At 41.4% G+C, this 17,823-nt stretch overlaps 2 protein-coding genes across 13 annotated transcripts in view; one reads left to right on the top strand and one right to left on the bottom strand.

Moving 5' to 3' along the window:
• Nucleotides 1–7,486, bottom strand: part of ptpn12 (protein tyrosine phosphatase non-receptor type 12) — a 40,620-nt gene extending 33,134 nt beyond the window's left edge. For all 10 annotated transcript variants that reach the window (XR_004613087.1, XR_004613086.1, XR_004613088.1 and 7 more), the window contains exon 1: nucleotides 6,895–7,486. Coding sequence is in view for 7 of the 10 variants with exons in the window: in XM_034578328.1 (XP_034434219.1) it covers nucleotides 6,895–6,996 (102 nt within the window). In the remaining 3 variants the exon portion in view is untranslated. The remainder of the gene's footprint in view (nucleotides 1–6,894) is intronic.
• A 5,032-nt stretch (nucleotides 7,487–12,518) lies between these two features.
• On the top strand, nucleotides 12,519–16,946 carry LOC117757468. 3 transcript variants are annotated; one of them, XM_034578655.1, is made up of 10 exons: nucleotides 12,519–12,682; nucleotides 12,815–12,898; nucleotides 13,317–13,430; nucleotides 13,581–13,655; nucleotides 14,320–14,448; nucleotides 14,540–14,632; nucleotides 14,721–14,753; nucleotides 14,926–14,997; nucleotides 15,214–15,276; nucleotides 15,372–16,946. In XM_034578655.1, exons 1-10 carry the CDS (start codon nucleotides 12,587–12,589, stop codon nucleotides 15,879–15,881), a joined length of 1,269 nt encoding a protein of 422 aa, XP_034434546.1. In that variant the 5' UTR covers nucleotides 12,519–12,586; the 3' UTR covers nucleotides 15,882–16,946. The 3 variants fall into 3 exon arrangements, with proteins under 3 accessions (XP_034434546.1, XP_034434547.1, XP_034434548.1); XM_034578657.1 differs by having other exon boundaries at nucleotides 12,665–12,682; nucleotides 13,360–13,430; XM_034578656.1 differs by lacking the exon at nucleotides 13,581–13,655.
• The last annotated feature ends 877 nt before the right edge of the window (nucleotides 16,947–17,823 follow it).

Raw genomic sequence — 17,823 nt, 5'->3', positions numbered from 1 at the left:
ATTGCAACACACACACACACACACACACCCACACCCACACCCACACACACCCACCCACCCCCCTGTGGTGTACCTGCCCCTGCACCCACGCAAACAACCTAATAAAAGTGCCGAGCCACACAAACCAGGCTTCTCTTGTTTTTTTATAACCATGATGGGAGCAGGCAGAGAAGACAACCGCCCACGTACAAAAACTCTTAGTTGCTGACCTAATGGTTCAATACTTTGCCAAGTCAACCAAGCTGAAATTTGTGCCGCTTGGTTTAAAAGCAAACAGGCCTACATAAACAAACACACCATAAACAACAGCACTGGACCTCAATGTGTGACCGATCAAATGGTAATATTCTGGTCAGTGGTTCCACCCGATGAGACCACAACACAGAACAAACTGTGGCACTAATTCCCCACTGCTGTTTCTCAAGTGAGTAAATAAATTATAGTCACACGTACATCAGTGCATAGATACATTTATAGAAACCTAAAGGTCTAGTCTTCACAGTCTGCCATAAAAAGAGCCCAGGGTCTGCCGCCTGCGGCTCATTTTCAACACAAAGAGTGACTGATGAGTTTGAAAATGAGAACGCAGCATACCGTACATACCAGGAGTGGTGCAAAAAAACAGGTTGCATATTATGCTTCACTTTCAGACTCATTACATACAAGGGAAGGAATCTGTGGTTTAGTTTTCGAACCAAGGAATACCACTAAAAATGACACAACTTTTGCGATAAAGCGACATGACGCCATCCAGCGAGGCACTGCTGTGGCCAGTCTCACATACAGTATATTCAAGCGTGCAAGTCCGAGCCTCTAACTGGACATCCCTGATCGTATTTCACTGCCTCACCACTGTATGAAACATCACACCACTACCAACACAGTCCCTTACGTTGTTGACACAGAGGAGACGTCTGTCTGAACTGAACGCAGCCTCAGTCGCTCCGAGTTATTTCTGAATTAAGCTCCGCAAACACACGGGTCCACCTTACTTTTGAATCCACACTGCGGTGCTGTGTGTGTGTATCCATGAGTAATATGACAGTAAAAAGGTTTTCAGGTCATGCGCTGGGATATCGGGCAATTAACATATGCATGAACACAGATAGAGACACACCCAACTCAGAGAGAAGGGGAAGCCCCCCCCCGGTTACTACAAAATAACAACCACACATTTGCCCACACACACACACACACACACACTAGCACGTTTGGCATTCTCATATCCCATAGTGTTGCCCCCACGTCTGTGCATTTTATGTTTGCCCGAGAGGACACAAGTTTAGAGAAGCGTGTGTTTGCACTTTTTGGAGTTCTTTGATGTCGAGAGTCAGGATCTGCTTGCAAAGGTGGGGCAGGAACACACACACACACAGAGACACTGCCCTATGTTTAAACCCTGTCTAGACTACAGCAAAGAGTTGAGGTACATTTGTGTTTATGATAGAAAATCAAATGTCGGTGCCGCGACAGGGGTAGCACATCACAGAGGCACCAGATCACACAGACCTGTGTTTCATTTTGTTTCCGCTCCCGTGGTTTATTTCCTGTCTTCACACCTTAAGCAGCTTCTCATTTCCAACTTGAACCACTTTGTAACTATGTTCGCTGAACCTGCGAAATTATTTTTCACACCTCTGTAAAGACACTTTAAAGTGCCTCCTCCTCCCACCTCGTATGTTGCCTGTGATATCCAGGCATCTGTTCATATGCAAACATCTGGTAATGTGCCAAACGAGGGCTCCCGGCAAATGAAAGGAAACCAAATCACACCGTTTTTAAATTTGTCCTCAGCCTCTTGTTTAACAACAGATTGGATTTCAGTCAAATTTCCTGCCTTCTGTAATGCTGCTACGACACTGCCAGAACTTTGCTGTCCACCGTGGACAACCTGGACAGAAAAATGCATGTGTACGACACTGTGAGGCCTTTTGGATACGTTTCCTGTAATAGCATGTTTCTTTTAGACTGTGGTGGCCGACTAGTTACAGAAGCTTTCCCATAACACAGAGGTCACAAGCTCAATCCCTGCAGCTAAACTCTGAACTCCTACCACCACACACAAACATACACACTCTGTCCTGAAAGAACGACTCTCACATAGAATACTGTTTTGTTTAGCAGTGTACTCGCAGTGAGGTGAAATCAAAACTTTGCCGATGATTTAAAACACAAAGCATGTATTTTCTTTCGTGCCCATACTCTGTTGCGTCTGTCACGTCCAGTAAGTTTTCTAACAGACTTTCAAACAATAAACAGTCCAAAAATCTGAAATGTTGTTTGAGCACAGTCACTAATTGTTGCCTCCCTACATCAGCAGCATGAACTTTATAGCCCCGGCCTTCAACGTACACCCCTTACTGCTCAGGGGGCATACACAGTGAATTAGAAACTACAAATCAAATATATGGCCACGAAAAAGGCGGGGGGGGGGTCTAAAAGAACAGTGCTTCTAGACTCTTAAGCCAGAGAAACCATACGCGCCCCATTTTCTCCGTCTAGATAAAGGTCTGTGTCGAATACAGACACTTTCTTTGCCCACAGGAAGTGACACATTGCAACTAAAGTGCCAAAATACACGTCTACGAGACAGCAGGAACATTGAGAGCTCTGCCCAGAGGACGGTAAAGCTAAAGCCAGATTTGAGAGGCAGTATTTAACATTGGACGAGGTAGACGATCGAGAGTTTCACATCAATTAAGATTAATCAAGAGGATTCGCTCGGGGCAGGAGAAGAAGGATTTTGCATCTGGTGCCACAGTGATGAACGCATGATAGGTAAAGTCACACTGTCGAAGAGGCGTCATACTTTCCAAAATGTAGGAGGCTAGTCCTCCAGACACTTGTGTAAATTCTGCACTTAATCTCTGTCGCCTTTAAAAAGAGAAAAAAATCCTGAAAATCTATAAATGTTTCAACTGGTTTCTTTTAACTATTGAGTGACTTACTTTGAAAATGTCTGTTTAGTATTCATATTTACTTTCCTTTTAATTACTGAATCATGATCAACATTTTCATCTTCTTTAAATCTTCCCTGAATGGCTTCATAGTGTAGGATTTGAAACGATCTATTCATAAAAAATAAAAAAAAGTCTCTCTTAGTAGCCAGTTTGGAAAGTCGTGGGTTGATAACCAACCTTGTGACACGAGTAAGATTGCCATTGTTGGGTTTGTGAAAGCAGCTCCTGCACAGTTGCCCCAATTTTGCAGAACCTGCGTCATGAGACAGACTCCAGGCTTAAACAGGACATGATTTTTTTTTTATCTCTTTGGATTAAGCCATCATCATCATCATCATCATCATCAGATGATTGGTTTCAAATGATCCTCCAGTGAGCCTTTTACTGATGACACATTGCACAATACAGATTCCTGAAGCTTAAATCTTTCAAATAATTACTGAGTATCTCACTGACATTTGGAGCCACCAGCACGCAAAGCAGTTTAGGTCAGCTTTCAAACATACTCTTATCAAAAATGTACCAGAAAAAACACAGCAGCAGATAAGAAAATATAGATACAGGACGGTTTATAATGTTTGTTTGTGAGAGATCATATCGGCTTTGAATCGAGCCTGTTGATGATTGTAGCACAGAGATTAGGACCAGAAATGACGCTGGATTCCAACTGTTCATCATGTGTTTCTCCGTCTCCTTGCTCCTCATGGAATCTGCCATGTTATTAAATCCCACATTGATGTTTCTCCATACGTTTCCCATATTTTTTAAACCAAAACCACCCTGTACGAATTCCAAAAGCCAAAGGAGGTCGCAAAAATGTTTCTGGCGGCAAAAACATGACAAAATCACAAGTGAACACCGGAAAATGGCACAAAACACATTTGGTTACCAGGTGGAAAAGTGTCCTCAAGTGTTCCTGTTCTGTCAAACAGCTGAAAAAGAACACTGGACAAACTATAATGTATAATCTCTGACTAGTTGCACCGACAGAGCACTGCAATTATGCCTACAAAACACTTTCTATATATAAACAACAATAGGCAGTTAAAGTGGCTGTTATGTCAGGGCGTTCTGGTGACTCAGTGTGCAGACGAGCACAGCCCATGCACTTGCGTTATTGCGAGTTGGATTCCAGCAATTGAAAGCCTCAAATAATCTGGAAATTGGTACGACGGACCAGCAGCAACCACTCAAGGCTCTTACTCAAATGTTGGTTGATGCAGCTCAATTGTTCTTGGTACACTGGAACGCACCTGTACTCAACTTGATCAGAACAAGTTTCCTCGTCTATGAGCCGCCTGCTGAATAATTTAGATGAAATCCAACACAAGCCAATGTTGCCAGCTGTGAGAAAATATGGCCTGAAGCCCCATTCACATTGATGCCTTAAAGATTATACTAGGCAAGTTTGCATGCAGAAAAATAACGTGATTACTGTGAATAACTAGATTATAAAATAGTTCATATTAAAAGCACTTTGATGGTCTACAAATCTAATTTATATGAGCTGTTTGATGGTCAAGTTACTGACTGGAGGGGTGTGCCCAAAGGCCAACAGAGGGATGTTTTGTTATTCTGCTAGTGGCTCCTCCCAACAGCAGAGTGCTGTGGTTGTAGTTGTAGGTTGGAAGTTTTGAATGAGAAGTATGGCAGTGATAAATCAATTGCCCACTTCCCCTGCCAACTCTGCCTGGAGGATTTAAACGTACAATATGGAACTTTGGCCACTAGGGGTCCCTCAATCAAAACAATAACAAAAGATCTAATTTGATGACCTCATGAAGCTGCGTGGAATCATGGGATTGGTTGTCTTCACCACCACTACCAACTAAGAAAAAGTATTCAAGATACGCAGCAAATTGCAATGAATAACCGCGATCCATTACGAGATACCATTACAAACAGTGGAAGGAAAAATTAAAAGTCCTGTTTCCTTGAATAAAATCTGGGATTTCTCAGAGTCTGAATATTGTTGGAAACAAGTCAACAAAATATATATAACATGGGTCGAGTCGTTTTTAGGCACGTTAATTAAGAACTGTTACAAATGATATCTTTACGGTTGAGATGAAGCAGCAGTCAACAGGAATATGCACCGAATAAGAATTTGTAAGGGTAGAGATTATACAAGATAGTTATTCAATGACGCAACTGTTTTGTTTCCGATCAAGTGCATTACGAACCGAATGCCCTGTAAATAAGCGAGCAGCAGACTAGTCATAGCTCCTCTTGGTTTCTCCACCAATGAGTCTGTAAGTCTGGTTTTTGTGCAACATCCGCTACCTCCCTGTTTTCTGAAACGCACGCCTGAAGACAGGACGGGGCAGGTCATCAACTAAAAACTAGACCCATACATGGAGTTCTGCATATTTCAGGATTAGTTTTGTCCCTAATTTTGGACCAAACCGCCTGTCAACTTCTGCAGCTTTTATTCAAAGTGTACCCAATAGTTGATAAAGCTCCACTTTTAAAGCCAGGACAAAATGTTATGAAATGGGCCAAGAAAGAATGTTGCAAGCTCCAGCAAGCAGCTTACGTGAAGTAGGAAGTGAGGAGAAGGTTGTGTGTGTGTGTGTGTGTGTGTGTGTGTGTGTGTGTGTGTGTGTGTGTGTGTGTGTGTGTGTGTGTGTGTAACTGTAGGCAAAAGGAGAAAATGCTACTATTCTGACACTGATTAGCCTCATTCCCCGACAAATCACAGCACAATACAATAAAATAAATCAAAACACTTCACTCCACCATGTTAAACCGCAACTGATGTATCTTTAGATTTACTAACAAACCGATTACTTCCAACTTACACGGTTGCAGATGGAGGTCATAAATGTGTATGAGCCATCCGGTTAGCAGAGTATTCCCGAACATATCCTCATCCAAACCGATAAACTAAAAGGCTCGCATGATGACACGTGTGTTATCAGAGAAGTGTCGTCTCCTTAGTGTCTATTTCTGCTATTTCACAAGCCTGGGAGAGGTCCTATTTTGAGTCTAGGGTTGCAACACAATAGTGATGTAGTGAAGGCACACGTATGACTGCAGGTTAGCGGTCAACATAAGGCAGACAAATATATGTTGTTAGAATACTATTGTGTCTTTTTGGATCTCAAAAGACCTTTTCCACAAGATACCAATAATTACGCTATATTCTTTAGAGTCTATACAATTAACATTTACACTATGGGGCCAGTTTATTAGGCACACCAGGGAAATACAGTCAACACTTCACTAAATCAAGCTTTATGGAGTATTCGGCTTTGTAGTTTATCTGCTCTTCCTGGGGTGGACTAAACTATGTTTGCTGGGCCTGAAAGCTGCAGGTAAACTGAATTTAGGAAATAGAGGCGGGTAATGAGTGTGTTAAAGTAGATTCTCCTAACTTATCTGTATATTATTAACTAAAGACGTCCCATCGTCCTAATAATAAACCATTATGCACAATGCTATTGAGGGAACAACACTGGAGATGCAGTTTTTGGTTAATGCTTCTTAGAGATCAGGGAGGACAACACTGTATCCTCACACTCAGGCATGGTTAACAGACACTTTAGCCTTGCATGCTAAGCTAATGCTAACGAGGCCAAGTTAAAAAAGGAAACGAGCCTTGGGGTGGGGTGGGAGGGGGGGGGGGGGGCGTTAACATGTCTTTCTTTTGTTTTTGTTGTTTGTTTCATTATCGTTTGCAGAAACGGGAGCCGGTGGTGTTTCTTGTGGCGTGTGGACAATGCTAGGCCGCCATGTAAAGCCTGGAAAATGGGAGGAAAGAGGAAGAGGGGGCAGTGTGGCCGCCCCTGCCTCACCTCCTGTGGGATACAGGGAGGCAGGAGGCGGGGGGTACGGAGGGTCAGCATGATGGGGATAATGGGGGTAACAGAAAGATGGAGGTTTAAAATCAGCTAGTGTGGATTTGTATGCTTTTTTTTTTTTTTTAACCCACCATGAAGTCGTTGCCGAAGTTGTCCTCTCCCCTGTCCTCGTCCCCCTCGCTCATGGCCTTCACCCCCTGGATAAACTTTCTCAGGATGCCGGCTTGCTCCATCCTCCAGTCCTGGTTCGCCTTCTCCTCCCCGACAAAAAAATAAATAAGCTAATAGCTCTCCACAGAGAAACACGGGAGGAGAACACGTTCAAATAAAACAAGAAGAAAAAAAAAAAGGGGGCAGAGGGAAGACAGGGGGGGGAATAAATAAAAATAAATAGGCTTCACGGGTCCCCCCAGGGAGTCATCGTCGGTTCACAACGCAACACCTTCCTCTTCTTTTATCATCGCCCCATGTTGTTTCTCCTTCTTTTCTTCGGGGCTGTTTCCTCGGTCAGCGGCAGCGGTTACTCCAGGAGGAAACAAAAAAAACAGCGGCGGACGAGGTTTCTGCCCCCGCGGAGAACTTCACCGCCGAGCCGGCACATAAACCGGGAAGTAACGGTGGAGTACGTGGATTAAAAAAATGTGAAAAGAAAGGAGTCGGAGTGTGAGCACCCCTCCCTGTTCACCTCGCTGCCACATTCACACACTGCTGCTCGCTCGCGACTGAGCAACATCCGGACTGGGCACAGCCAACGGGACGCACGCCCCTCCTCTTCCAGCGCATACCGCCCCGTGATTGGACGGCAGACACCTGGGGTCAGAGTGTTATTGGCTAGTGCAGCTGTAGCTCCACACTACAGCCGCCTCTGATTGGATGGGATGTCTGTCCGTTGTTTTGACGCAGCTCCGCCAATATAAATATATATGTATTTATGGATATTTATAATAAATGGGAATTTAGGAGGAAATAATAAAATAACCACACACCCAATTAAATGTTTTGTTGTATAATGAAAATAAACCCCCCCAAAGTTCAACATATAATCAATGCATCTGTTTTAATTGGGAAATTCCACATCCATAAAGTCAAATGGTCGAGGTCTCTTCCATCTTTTAGAAATCATGTTAAGATGTATTATGAGTCTATTCAATTAATTTAACAATCAAAAACTTAATTTAACCTTTGACTTGTATGTATTTATTTCATTCTTTATTATGTTTTATTTTGAAATCTTATCTTTATTGCCTTTGTTTGTAAAGTTTCTACTTTTTTCCCTGTTTGTAAGTTATTCAATATTGAGTAAAGTAAATAAAAAAAACGTATATTACATTATGTAACACACCATACTGTTACAGATCATATGTAACTGTACATGTTTTCTTAAATGTGGGGAATTGCTTAATATTAGGTGGATAATTCCCTTTGGGTTTTCCATGTGTTGTATGCATGGTTTCATGTATTAACCTTCATTAATTCATCTTCATACATTCATCAGACAATCACTAACTACTCCGGGGCTGGGATGATCGAGGCGAGTAATTCCTTCATTCATTGTCAGAAATTAATCATTCATTTTTTATTCCTCTCACAGTCCAAAGACTTGCAGATTGGGGTGAGGTTAATAAGAGATGTTAAATTTACCGTAGAGTTGAATGTGAGCGTGAATGATTGTATAAGTTGGCCCTACACTCGTCTCACCCAAAGACCTGGAAGGATAAGCAGTATATATAATAAGATGGATTATATCCTTTTTTATTAAGCTGGTAGCTCTGCTTAAGTCTGAGTTAAGTATGTTGTTAGTAGGAAATATTGTCAAAATCCAAACCCATCCCCTCTCATGTCTCACAGTATTAGTATATATTTTTTTTTTTTCTTCAAATTAAGAGCTTACATAAAACCAGAGGTGGACATCATATTCAAATGTTTACTTTAGTAACAATCACATGGCAGGGGGTTCTTTGTCACTGTGGGGAAATTACAGTAAATCACTGATGCATTCATGTGAAAGTATTTCAGTTTTGTAAGAGCTGCAGGTGGCGCTCTGTACAATTCCTCTCATTGGGGGAGGATGACAGTTAAAATATTTATATATATATGTGTACAAAGGCAACAGAAGAAAACAGGTTCTTCATCTGCAGATAGATAGATAGATAGATAGATAGATAGATAGATAGATAGATCAATTGTTGGAGAGCCAGATTATGTGGAGTGCAGAGTGAAGACGCAGCTAACAGCCAGCAGATTAGTGGGTCAGATATATAATCTGGATTAAGATATTACCAGAAATAGAAACAAACAATTGTACCATGTAACATCTCGTCTAATGGTCACAGAGGAATGTATGAAATTCTGAAAAACAGAGTGAGACAGAATTGAACAGCAGGACGTAGTGATATCATTTGTATTGTAGCAGCAATGCTAATATAAGGACTAGTAGCAGAAGCGGATTAAAATTAGTGTTACGTAATTCATTTTTGTTCTAATTTTGAGTATCCACTTCATTCAAATGCAAACAGAGAAAGCAAACTGTGTTCTGGATGTAGTTGCTTGGAGGCCGAGAACTCCACAGACTCTTATGCATGATTAATTAACACACACACACACACACGAGGAAAAGAGGACTTGAGTCACTTTATTTTCCTTTAGTTCTACCAGTGACGACAAACAAACCCATCTATTCAGGCCAAGCGAGAGGGAGAAGGAGCAGGGACGCTGTGGCTGAGCCAACAAGCCTTTCACACAAACAAACTGCTTTCTCTTGTCTTGAAGCTTATTGGGCTTGTTATCCCAGTAAATATTTTATGCTGTCTTCTTTGCTTTCTTTTTCCCCCGTCCCCTCATATTTCTGTTCTGTCCTCAGTAAGCACCAGACATGAGGGACTCGTGCAGGTGACGTATGAATACAGGATCTCCATTCTTGATTCTTTTCTGTTTCTGCTGTTTCTCTCTTTAACTGATGCAAAAGATAAAAGCGCTCACTGATAATTTATCTATGTACACGTCAATAGATGTTACTTCATTTACAGGACACTCGTTATATATGCTCTTCTGTTTCATAATTTATCCAATTAATATGTGACGAGGGAAAGGCCTGTTGAGTCTTTTATTTCATGTAATGTGCATTATTATTGTCCCTTTATTTTGTAGGAACCTCATGGGACCGGGGGTTTAAAGTGTTAAAAATCAATCTTCAATTGTCATTATACCTGTTGAACGAATCTGTGTGTGTTCACTTTCGAGCTCTTGTTCTGACACACACACAGACTACACACATTCTAACTGACTAACTGATCGATTGACTAATTGGTTCATTGTAAAAGATTTTTGTTTGCCTGTATCAGTCTGATCTCAACTCTAAATTAATTTTATTAATTTTTTTAACATAAGTCTTTGATATTATTATTATTTTATCATCATCATTATCAGTATTTGTAAGGTTTTATTTTTGCTGTGCAGTTGTGCGGCTGAATCATTATGCGTGTCTATGTTTTGGGTGAGATTTGTATCTTCCCTCCAGTTCAGTGGAGACAGGTCAAGCAGACTGAGGAGCAGTGTGTGTGTGTGTGTGTGTGTGTGTGTGTGTGTGTGTGTGTGTGTGTGTGTGTGTGTGTGTGTGTGTGTGTGTGTGTGTGTGTGTGTGTGTGTGCTTTATGTTTGTATGGGGAATAATATTTTAAGAAAGACCTTGTGGCCCCCTCCTCTCACTCACTTCCTTTTCTCAGCACTGGCTCTGGTTTCTGTGGACTGTATCTGACCCTGACCTCTGACCTGTGTGTGGAGCCGAGGAGGAGTCAGCTGCACACAGACAACATGACAAGGATCAACTACATTATATACCAATATTATCATTATCAATGCTTTTTTTTACTTCCTTTACCAATCTCCTCTGCCCATCCTTCTTTACTCCATCTTTTTTACTTCTCCCTCTCTGACTCCCTCCTTTTCTCGCTCCCTTCTTCTTCCTCTTCTCCCTCTTTATTCACCCTCGTTTCTCTTTCTATCGCTCTCTTGCTGGAATGTGCTGTTCAGAAGCAGCTGAGAGGAGGAATGTTGCTGTAACAAGCCCATACACAACCCGAGGGAGGGAGGCTCCCTGCACACACACACACACACACACACACACACACACACACACACACACACACACACACACACACACACACTGTCGATTCACAACGTTTGTGTTTTTGGACTTCACATGTGTGTCTGCGTGTAGAAGGTAGAGCGTGAAGCTGCATGTTGGAGAACAGCAGGATGAGTACACTCACTGTATCTGGACCCACACACACACAGAGAGAAGACAGAGGGAGAACGTGAGTCGGCCTGTTGCAGTAATGAAGTCTGGTGAAGACGTCTTCCCTCAGGGTAGACTCTACCCTGTAGAGGATTGACTCAATGGCGTCTTGCACAACTCATCCATGCCCCCGATTTGTGTTATAGACTTCCAATATGATAAGTGAGAAAGAGAAGATTCCGAATTAGAGTAAAACCCAGAGTAAACAAGTATGAAAACAAAATAAAGGACATTGACATTCCTATATTTGTCCTATGGGATGACAGAGACCCATCCAGGGGGGACGAGGGGTCACTAGAGGGAGTGACGAATGAGTTATGACCTTTGCCATCAACCAACCTGAACAACTATGGGAGATTTCAGACCCACACAGAACAGCATCATAAAAACAAACGAGAGAATCTTCTGGAAGAATGTGCTCATCCTTCTAGGAGAGTTCCAGACACTTTGAGGATTTATGTTGTTATGGAACTAAGACATTTTCTGATGGTTTTCCTTTTATTTTGTCTTCTATCTGTGTTTTGGAACTGACTGATGGAAAAATACACAGAGACAGAGAGAGAGGAAAAGTGGAATCTGGCAGGAGTGGAGTCTGGAGGCCCTAAAAGTGTGAATGTCACCTCTAATACCAAATTCAAAGTAAGTCTGGTCTGACTGAAGAGAAAATAATGTGTGAGGGTGAGAGCTGTGGGCGAAGTGGACCGGTGAGGGCAGGTCCTGAGGCACTGCTCGGCCTCCCTATGCATGCACACACACACGCATTGCCAGGAACTGGTGGTTTGGGCGCTCTGTCAGATTTAGACACGTAATTACTGTCCCATCGTTGGAGAATTGTGTGTGTATATATGTGTATATGTGTGTATATGTGTGTATATGTGTGTATATGTGTGTCTGTTTGAGTGCACCGTGAGTGTTTTACATGGATTGGGTTTCTGGACAACACAACCTAACTGACTGCCCATAGAAACAAGTCTAGACCACACTGACAATATTTATAGATACTCAATAATGTATGGGAAAAAGTAAATACTATAATAAATAATATAATAATCAGTAATTTTGCTGTGCCACTGAGTGTCTTTATAACTTCAGCATTTACTGCACGACTACTGTGGCTTTAAATAAGAGTTTTAAGGTCATTCCAGCCACTGTAAAACAAATCCAAATTCTGCTATTCACTGGCGCCCCCTAGTGGGAAAATATAATTGGTTCATTGTAATCTAGCATCACAAATACTGAGAGCGAAATTATAATCTAATGGTTTATATTGTATTACACTGCTATACATTATTTAGCAGTTTATAAACCTTCTTGGAAATGAATGAGGGTCAGTTCACTTCACTTGTGAAAACACTTCACACAGTTCATCCCCTCGAGGGTCTGAAACCCTGGATGTGCTCTCAGCCTCTTTAAGAGGTGGAGTCTGGACAGGCAGAGAACCTCTCATCCCTTACCTCACAGTGAAACATCTGACCACTCTCACAGTGACAACAGTGTGGAGGCAGCTGGGGAATCAAACCTGTGAAGACATGGCTGCTGAGGACAGGGACGACAAGAGAGAGAAGGTTTACAGGACGCCCACCGCAGGACTGTGGACTGCTACAGGGCTGGTGATCGGATATTTGGTTAGTATTTTATTCACTAGATAGAGAGATAGATGGATAAGATCAAATCAACTTTGTTACTTTCCATCACTTTAATAAGAAGGAAATTACTTTCCTATTCTAAATGGTTGCTATGGTAATGTTTTTTTCCAGGTGTGGGCTGTGGTATTGTCCATCTTGACCGAATCAGGACATCTCCTAAACAACCAGGGCTTTGAATGTGGGAACAGTGAGGAGGTAAAACCCCACCGGTCTTTTACATTGGTTGTTTGTTGCATCATAAATAATTTCTATATATAATACATACAAGAGAATAAGACAATAACCTAAGACCATGTGAGGATTTAAATGTGTCTAAATGTATTTTGGTCCTCATGAGCTTTAAATATCATTTAAGAAATCTCCCAACTATAAGTGAGAATCAGATCTGGTAAAACTGAAATAAATGTATATTATCTTTATTGTAATTACAGTTTTAGCACACATTATATCTTACATGATTTCCTAAATTAAGGAGAGATCGAATGTGTTTCGAAAACCATTTGTAAGATCACAGGTAAATAAATAGACAAATGATAGCTGCCTTTAGTAGCCGCTAATATGACTGGTCATTATTTGTCTGTCTTTACTGATGTGACCGTGGTTTGTTCTGCAGTCCAGGCTGACCGAGGAGGCCTTTCTGGTGTTTCTGTGGACAGGCATGGCTCTGCCCATCTGTTTCATGCTACTGCTGAACATCTGGATAAAGAGGACCTTTTACAAACCACTGGTATGTATCTCTCTCTCTCTCTCTCTCTCTCTCTGTGTGTGTGTGTGTGTGTGTGTGTGTGTGTGTGTGTGTGTGTGTGTGTGTTTGTGTGTGTGTTTACCCAGAGAAAAAACTGCATCAAACTCATGTTCCTCTCTTTTGTTGTCACAGTCACTGCTTGCGATCTTTGTCGTGTTTGTGGCTATGACCGTTACCTTTGCAAAGACTTGGGAGAAAGAGAATGAGGTTAGTAAATCCCATTTTGCTCATATAGCTCATAAGACAGTAATTTGGAGCCATAGTCTGTGCGGTAGCGTTCGTCCTGTCCTGTCGATTCACTCGTTTGACCAATCACAAGTTCTCTGCTGTCAATCATGAGGGTTTAACTCGTTTTTTTGTATCATCAAAATGACAGAGACCATCTTTGAGAAATATTATTTGACGTGTACTTGGACTTTTTAGTTTGGTCCAATCCACTAACATAGAGGAGGAGAGTTTTTTGACATCGACTGCAGCCAGCCACCAGGGGGCGATCCAGATGATTTGGCTTCACTTTTGGGAGCTGTGAAGTCATCCATCTTTATGCAGGATTATGGTTCAGCTGAATTGACAAATATCTTCACCCACGGTTGGCTTACTACAGTGGCTTTTTTTCCAGAGCTTTCATCCACATTGTGACGTCCTTTGATGCAAAAGTTTGACGTTTTTGGGAAATGTATTTATTCGCTTTTCTCGTGATGACAGGTGAGCAACTCCATGTACAGAGGGGGATCATGAAATGTGGCTTAAAGTTTTTGAAAAACCTACCAAGCTGATTCAAAATGTTCAGAAGGACATAGCATGTTAGAATAGATAGATGTACCTGTACATTGACCTATAAATAATCGTAGGTCTTTCTATTCGCCTGCAGGAAATAGAAGCATTTAAAGATCGCTACCTGGAACTGATCCCTCTGACTGACGTACCAGGAATAACTCAATCTCATGCGAATGATAAAAACTGTTCCATGCTCAGTAACGTTTACCGCTGGCAGGCTGAGGTAAGGACATTAGACTAATTTATTGTATTGGAAAGTTTTTTAACATGTTCTTACAGGTGTGTGTGTGTGTGTGTGTGTGTGTGTGGCCCAGTTTAAATGTTGTGGACTTGAAGGCTATCAGGACTGGGGGCCTGGGATCCCAGATTCCTGTTTGTATGAAGGAGAGAACAAGAGCACTGGATGTGTGAGTCGCTCACATTTAAAACTAAAAAGTATCATAAAACAACATATTGTATATTTTACTGTGTTTGAAGTTTTCCTGTCTGCTTTAGGTTGGAGCTGGAAACAGCCTCGTTTACGAGAAGGTAAAATGTAGTTAGAGACGAGAGAACTGGAAAAATTTACGAATTGATTGATAAAGTAGACAGTGAGAAAGAACTTCTCCAATTTCAACATTTGGTGACTTTTTTAGTTTAACTCTGTGTGTGTGTGTGTGTGTGTGTGTGTGTGTGTGTGTGTGTGTGTGTGTGTGTGTAGCCTTGTCTCCCTACAGTCCTCTCCCTTGTAGAAAAACGTAGCTCCACCCTTTGGACCGTCATGATAACTTGGGTAAGAATGAATACATTACAATTAGACTCAGATGAATAATTAGACAGCTAAAATGTGTAATTGTGTGTAATTTTTCTCAAAATCTCTTATTTAGTATTTCTAGTTTTGTTCATGTGTTGTCCTCTGCGCTGTAGACCTTCGAAGAAAAGATTTAAAGGTTAAAAAATAATTTATAGGTGGATTATATCCGATTTTCTCACAAATGTTATTTTTCAGATCACTATCGTCGGTGTTCCAGCTTCCATGTTTGTGTTCCTCATGGTGAAGTGCTGTTGTTGGGTGAGTAGCTGCAAAGCCATGAAGGTAAAACGTGACAGATTTGGTCAAATATTAACGTGATGTATCAAAGCGACACTTCTGCCTTGTGTTGTCAGGTGTTTTGTGAAGACTGCTGCTACAGACTGAGCTTTTGGAAATACAAACTGAGCGGAGGAGTGGAGATGATTACAGTGGTGTTCATCAGAAAGGACAATAATAACCAGCCTGAGGAGGGAAATGGGAAAGATGAGGAGGAAAGAGTAAGCTGCAGCAATGGCGTGGTGGTGGATGTGGAGGACGGCGCAGGCGAGGAGGGGGCCGATGTTTTCCTGGATAAAAATGCAGCTACCAGGATTCCCCTGTCAGAGCTGAGGAGGCTGCAGGAGGAGCTGGATCCGCCTCCTGTCCAGCACCAGGTTCGGTGTCTGTGCATCAGCTCCAGAAAACCCAGAAGCTTCTACACGGTGATGATAGAGGAGGGCTCGCCGCTGCTGCCTGCTGGCGCCGTGCTGGCCGACGCCAACAAACCCACCACGTGTGTTTGGGCTGAGGGACCCCACGTTTTCTCATTGGAGGACATTGTTTGGCCGGAAGAGAGCAAAGTGATAAATAGCCTGCCATTGTAGCATGACACTGTACAACACTGTGCACACTGAAAAACATCAAATCCAAAGAATTGTGTTTTTTAAACAAAGGTAGGAGACACAAGATGCCTTTAACTAAATATCTCAAGTTCAGACAACTATTTTTTTTTAAATTATAACAATTGTTTTCAGTATTACATTTTGGTGGCTCTACACTACAAATTTCTCAGAGGATAAAGCTAAAAGTATACGTCTAGAATATTGCAGTATGTATAATCGGACTGTAGATGATAGATATTTGAGTGTGGACCACAGCACGGGAGACATTCCTGTCCATATACAGCCTACTGTGCCTTCCTGCTTCAGAGTTCTTCATTAGTATTATTAGTATGGCCGTGGTTACAGCGTGGGACTCGGGTCAACAAAATAAAATTATGTCAAACATATGGCCTTGTGCCGGGAAACGTTGGCGTGTTTAGATGTCGTCGCCTGGCAACGAGCCTCTGGTTTCCCCTCAGCTAATCTAATAGGAGCAGAGCCGGAAACCTCTGGCCGACGGCAGCCAGTGTAAACAGCAGTAAATCATCCTGTGTGGCCTCAGGAAATACAGATAGTATTGATCGGAGCACTGCAGGCTACTCGCTCACGTGAGATTTCTCCAGATAAAACACTGAATATATACTTTTACACACAGTTACATTTAAAACCAATGCTCGGTTAAAGCAGTTGTAATTTATAGATTTTTATAAATAACAATGTAAATTAAGGAGACAAATATTTCACTGAGCAGTTGCTGAAGACCATAAACGGAGCTAAAAGAGAGTGAACATTAGATTTATAAACAAACATGACTCCAATTTATTGATAATGTTCCAGTCACCAGATGGAAGTTTGTTGTATCATCTTAAAAGTACAGTACCTACCTAACTGTATTGAGTTACTCTTAATTGTTATTTATAATCTTACTTTGTTAATCTCTATTAATCTTAATCCAAACACTTGGCACGACACTTGGATTAAACTGCTTGTACCTGTAGTTTTTTTGTTCACTCTGCAGATTCAATATACTTTTAGAAATAAATGATTTCTAAAGATTTGTAACTCCCACTTTCTGTCGGGATGATAAAACGAGACAGTGTCTGATTTCCTGGTTTGATCAGAAAAATAAATGAATGGAAATAAATCACATTTCAAGTTTCTTTTAATGAATGCAACAAACTCTACGTATTTATGAAAAAAATGTTAAAGGAAAAACATATTCAAAGTAAATTAGAAAACTTTGGAACACACATGTAAACAGTACCTTTAAATAAATAAATTCTCACCCACAAAAAAATTAACTTAAAGAATTTAAACTTTCAGCTTTCAGATTTCAAACATTTACAAATAAGTGCAAAGACAGAATATTTAACAAGTGAGGCAGGAAAGAAAAAGCGAATGTAGGCTGTGGTTACAGTGATAGAGGCCTTGCGTGTCTTTCATTTTGCATGTGCTTTGATTCACTCTCTTTAAATTCAAGTACAAAATAATTAAATATTAGAAAAGACAACTTAGTTTCAGACTTTCACCATCGAGATCAGATATTTCTACTATTGTCCCATCAAACCCTGAGCATCCTGGTCTTAGTGGCATGGCTCTCAAGTTAAAAATCACATTACACTCTAGTCAAGGGACGCACGCACACACACACACACACACACGCACACACAAACACACAAACGCATATACACACGTACACACACGCACACAACAGCCTAAAGTAGGTCTTTGTATCTGAAGAATGTAAAAGTATTTTAAGTATATATATACAGAGGCAAAAAGTAAATTCCAGTGAGCCTGGTCAGACTCTGCTCTGTCATCTGTAAACACACACACACACACACACACACACACACACACACACACACACACACACACACACACACACACACACACACACACACACACACACACACACACTGCGGAACATATCACAGATTCTGGT

This window comes from Hippoglossus hippoglossus, chromosome 23 (assembly GCF_009819705.1).
Source record: "Hippoglossus hippoglossus isolate fHipHip1 chromosome 23, fHipHip1.pri, whole genome shotgun sequence".
NCBI classification, from domain to species: domain Eukaryota; kingdom Metazoa; phylum Chordata; class Actinopteri; order Pleuronectiformes; family Pleuronectidae; genus Hippoglossus; species Hippoglossus hippoglossus.
This window is presented reverse-complemented; position numbering and strand designations above follow the sequence as displayed.

Excerpts from the sequence above, each read along its gene's own strand:
- LOC117757468 (XM_034578655.1), top strand. The coding sequence starts at position 12,587 with ATGGCTGCTGAGGACAGGGACGACAAGAGAGAGAAGGTTTACAGGACG. Across the intron at positions 14,754-14,925 it reads ACAGCCTCGTTTACGAGAAG|CCTTGTCTCCCTACAGTCCT; the intron begins GTAAAATGTAGT and ends GTGTGTGTGTAG. Across the intron at positions 15,277-15,371 it reads TGGTGAAGTGCTGTTGTTGG|GTGTTTTGTGAAGACTGCTG; the intron begins GTGAGTAGCTGC and ends TTGTGTTGTCAG.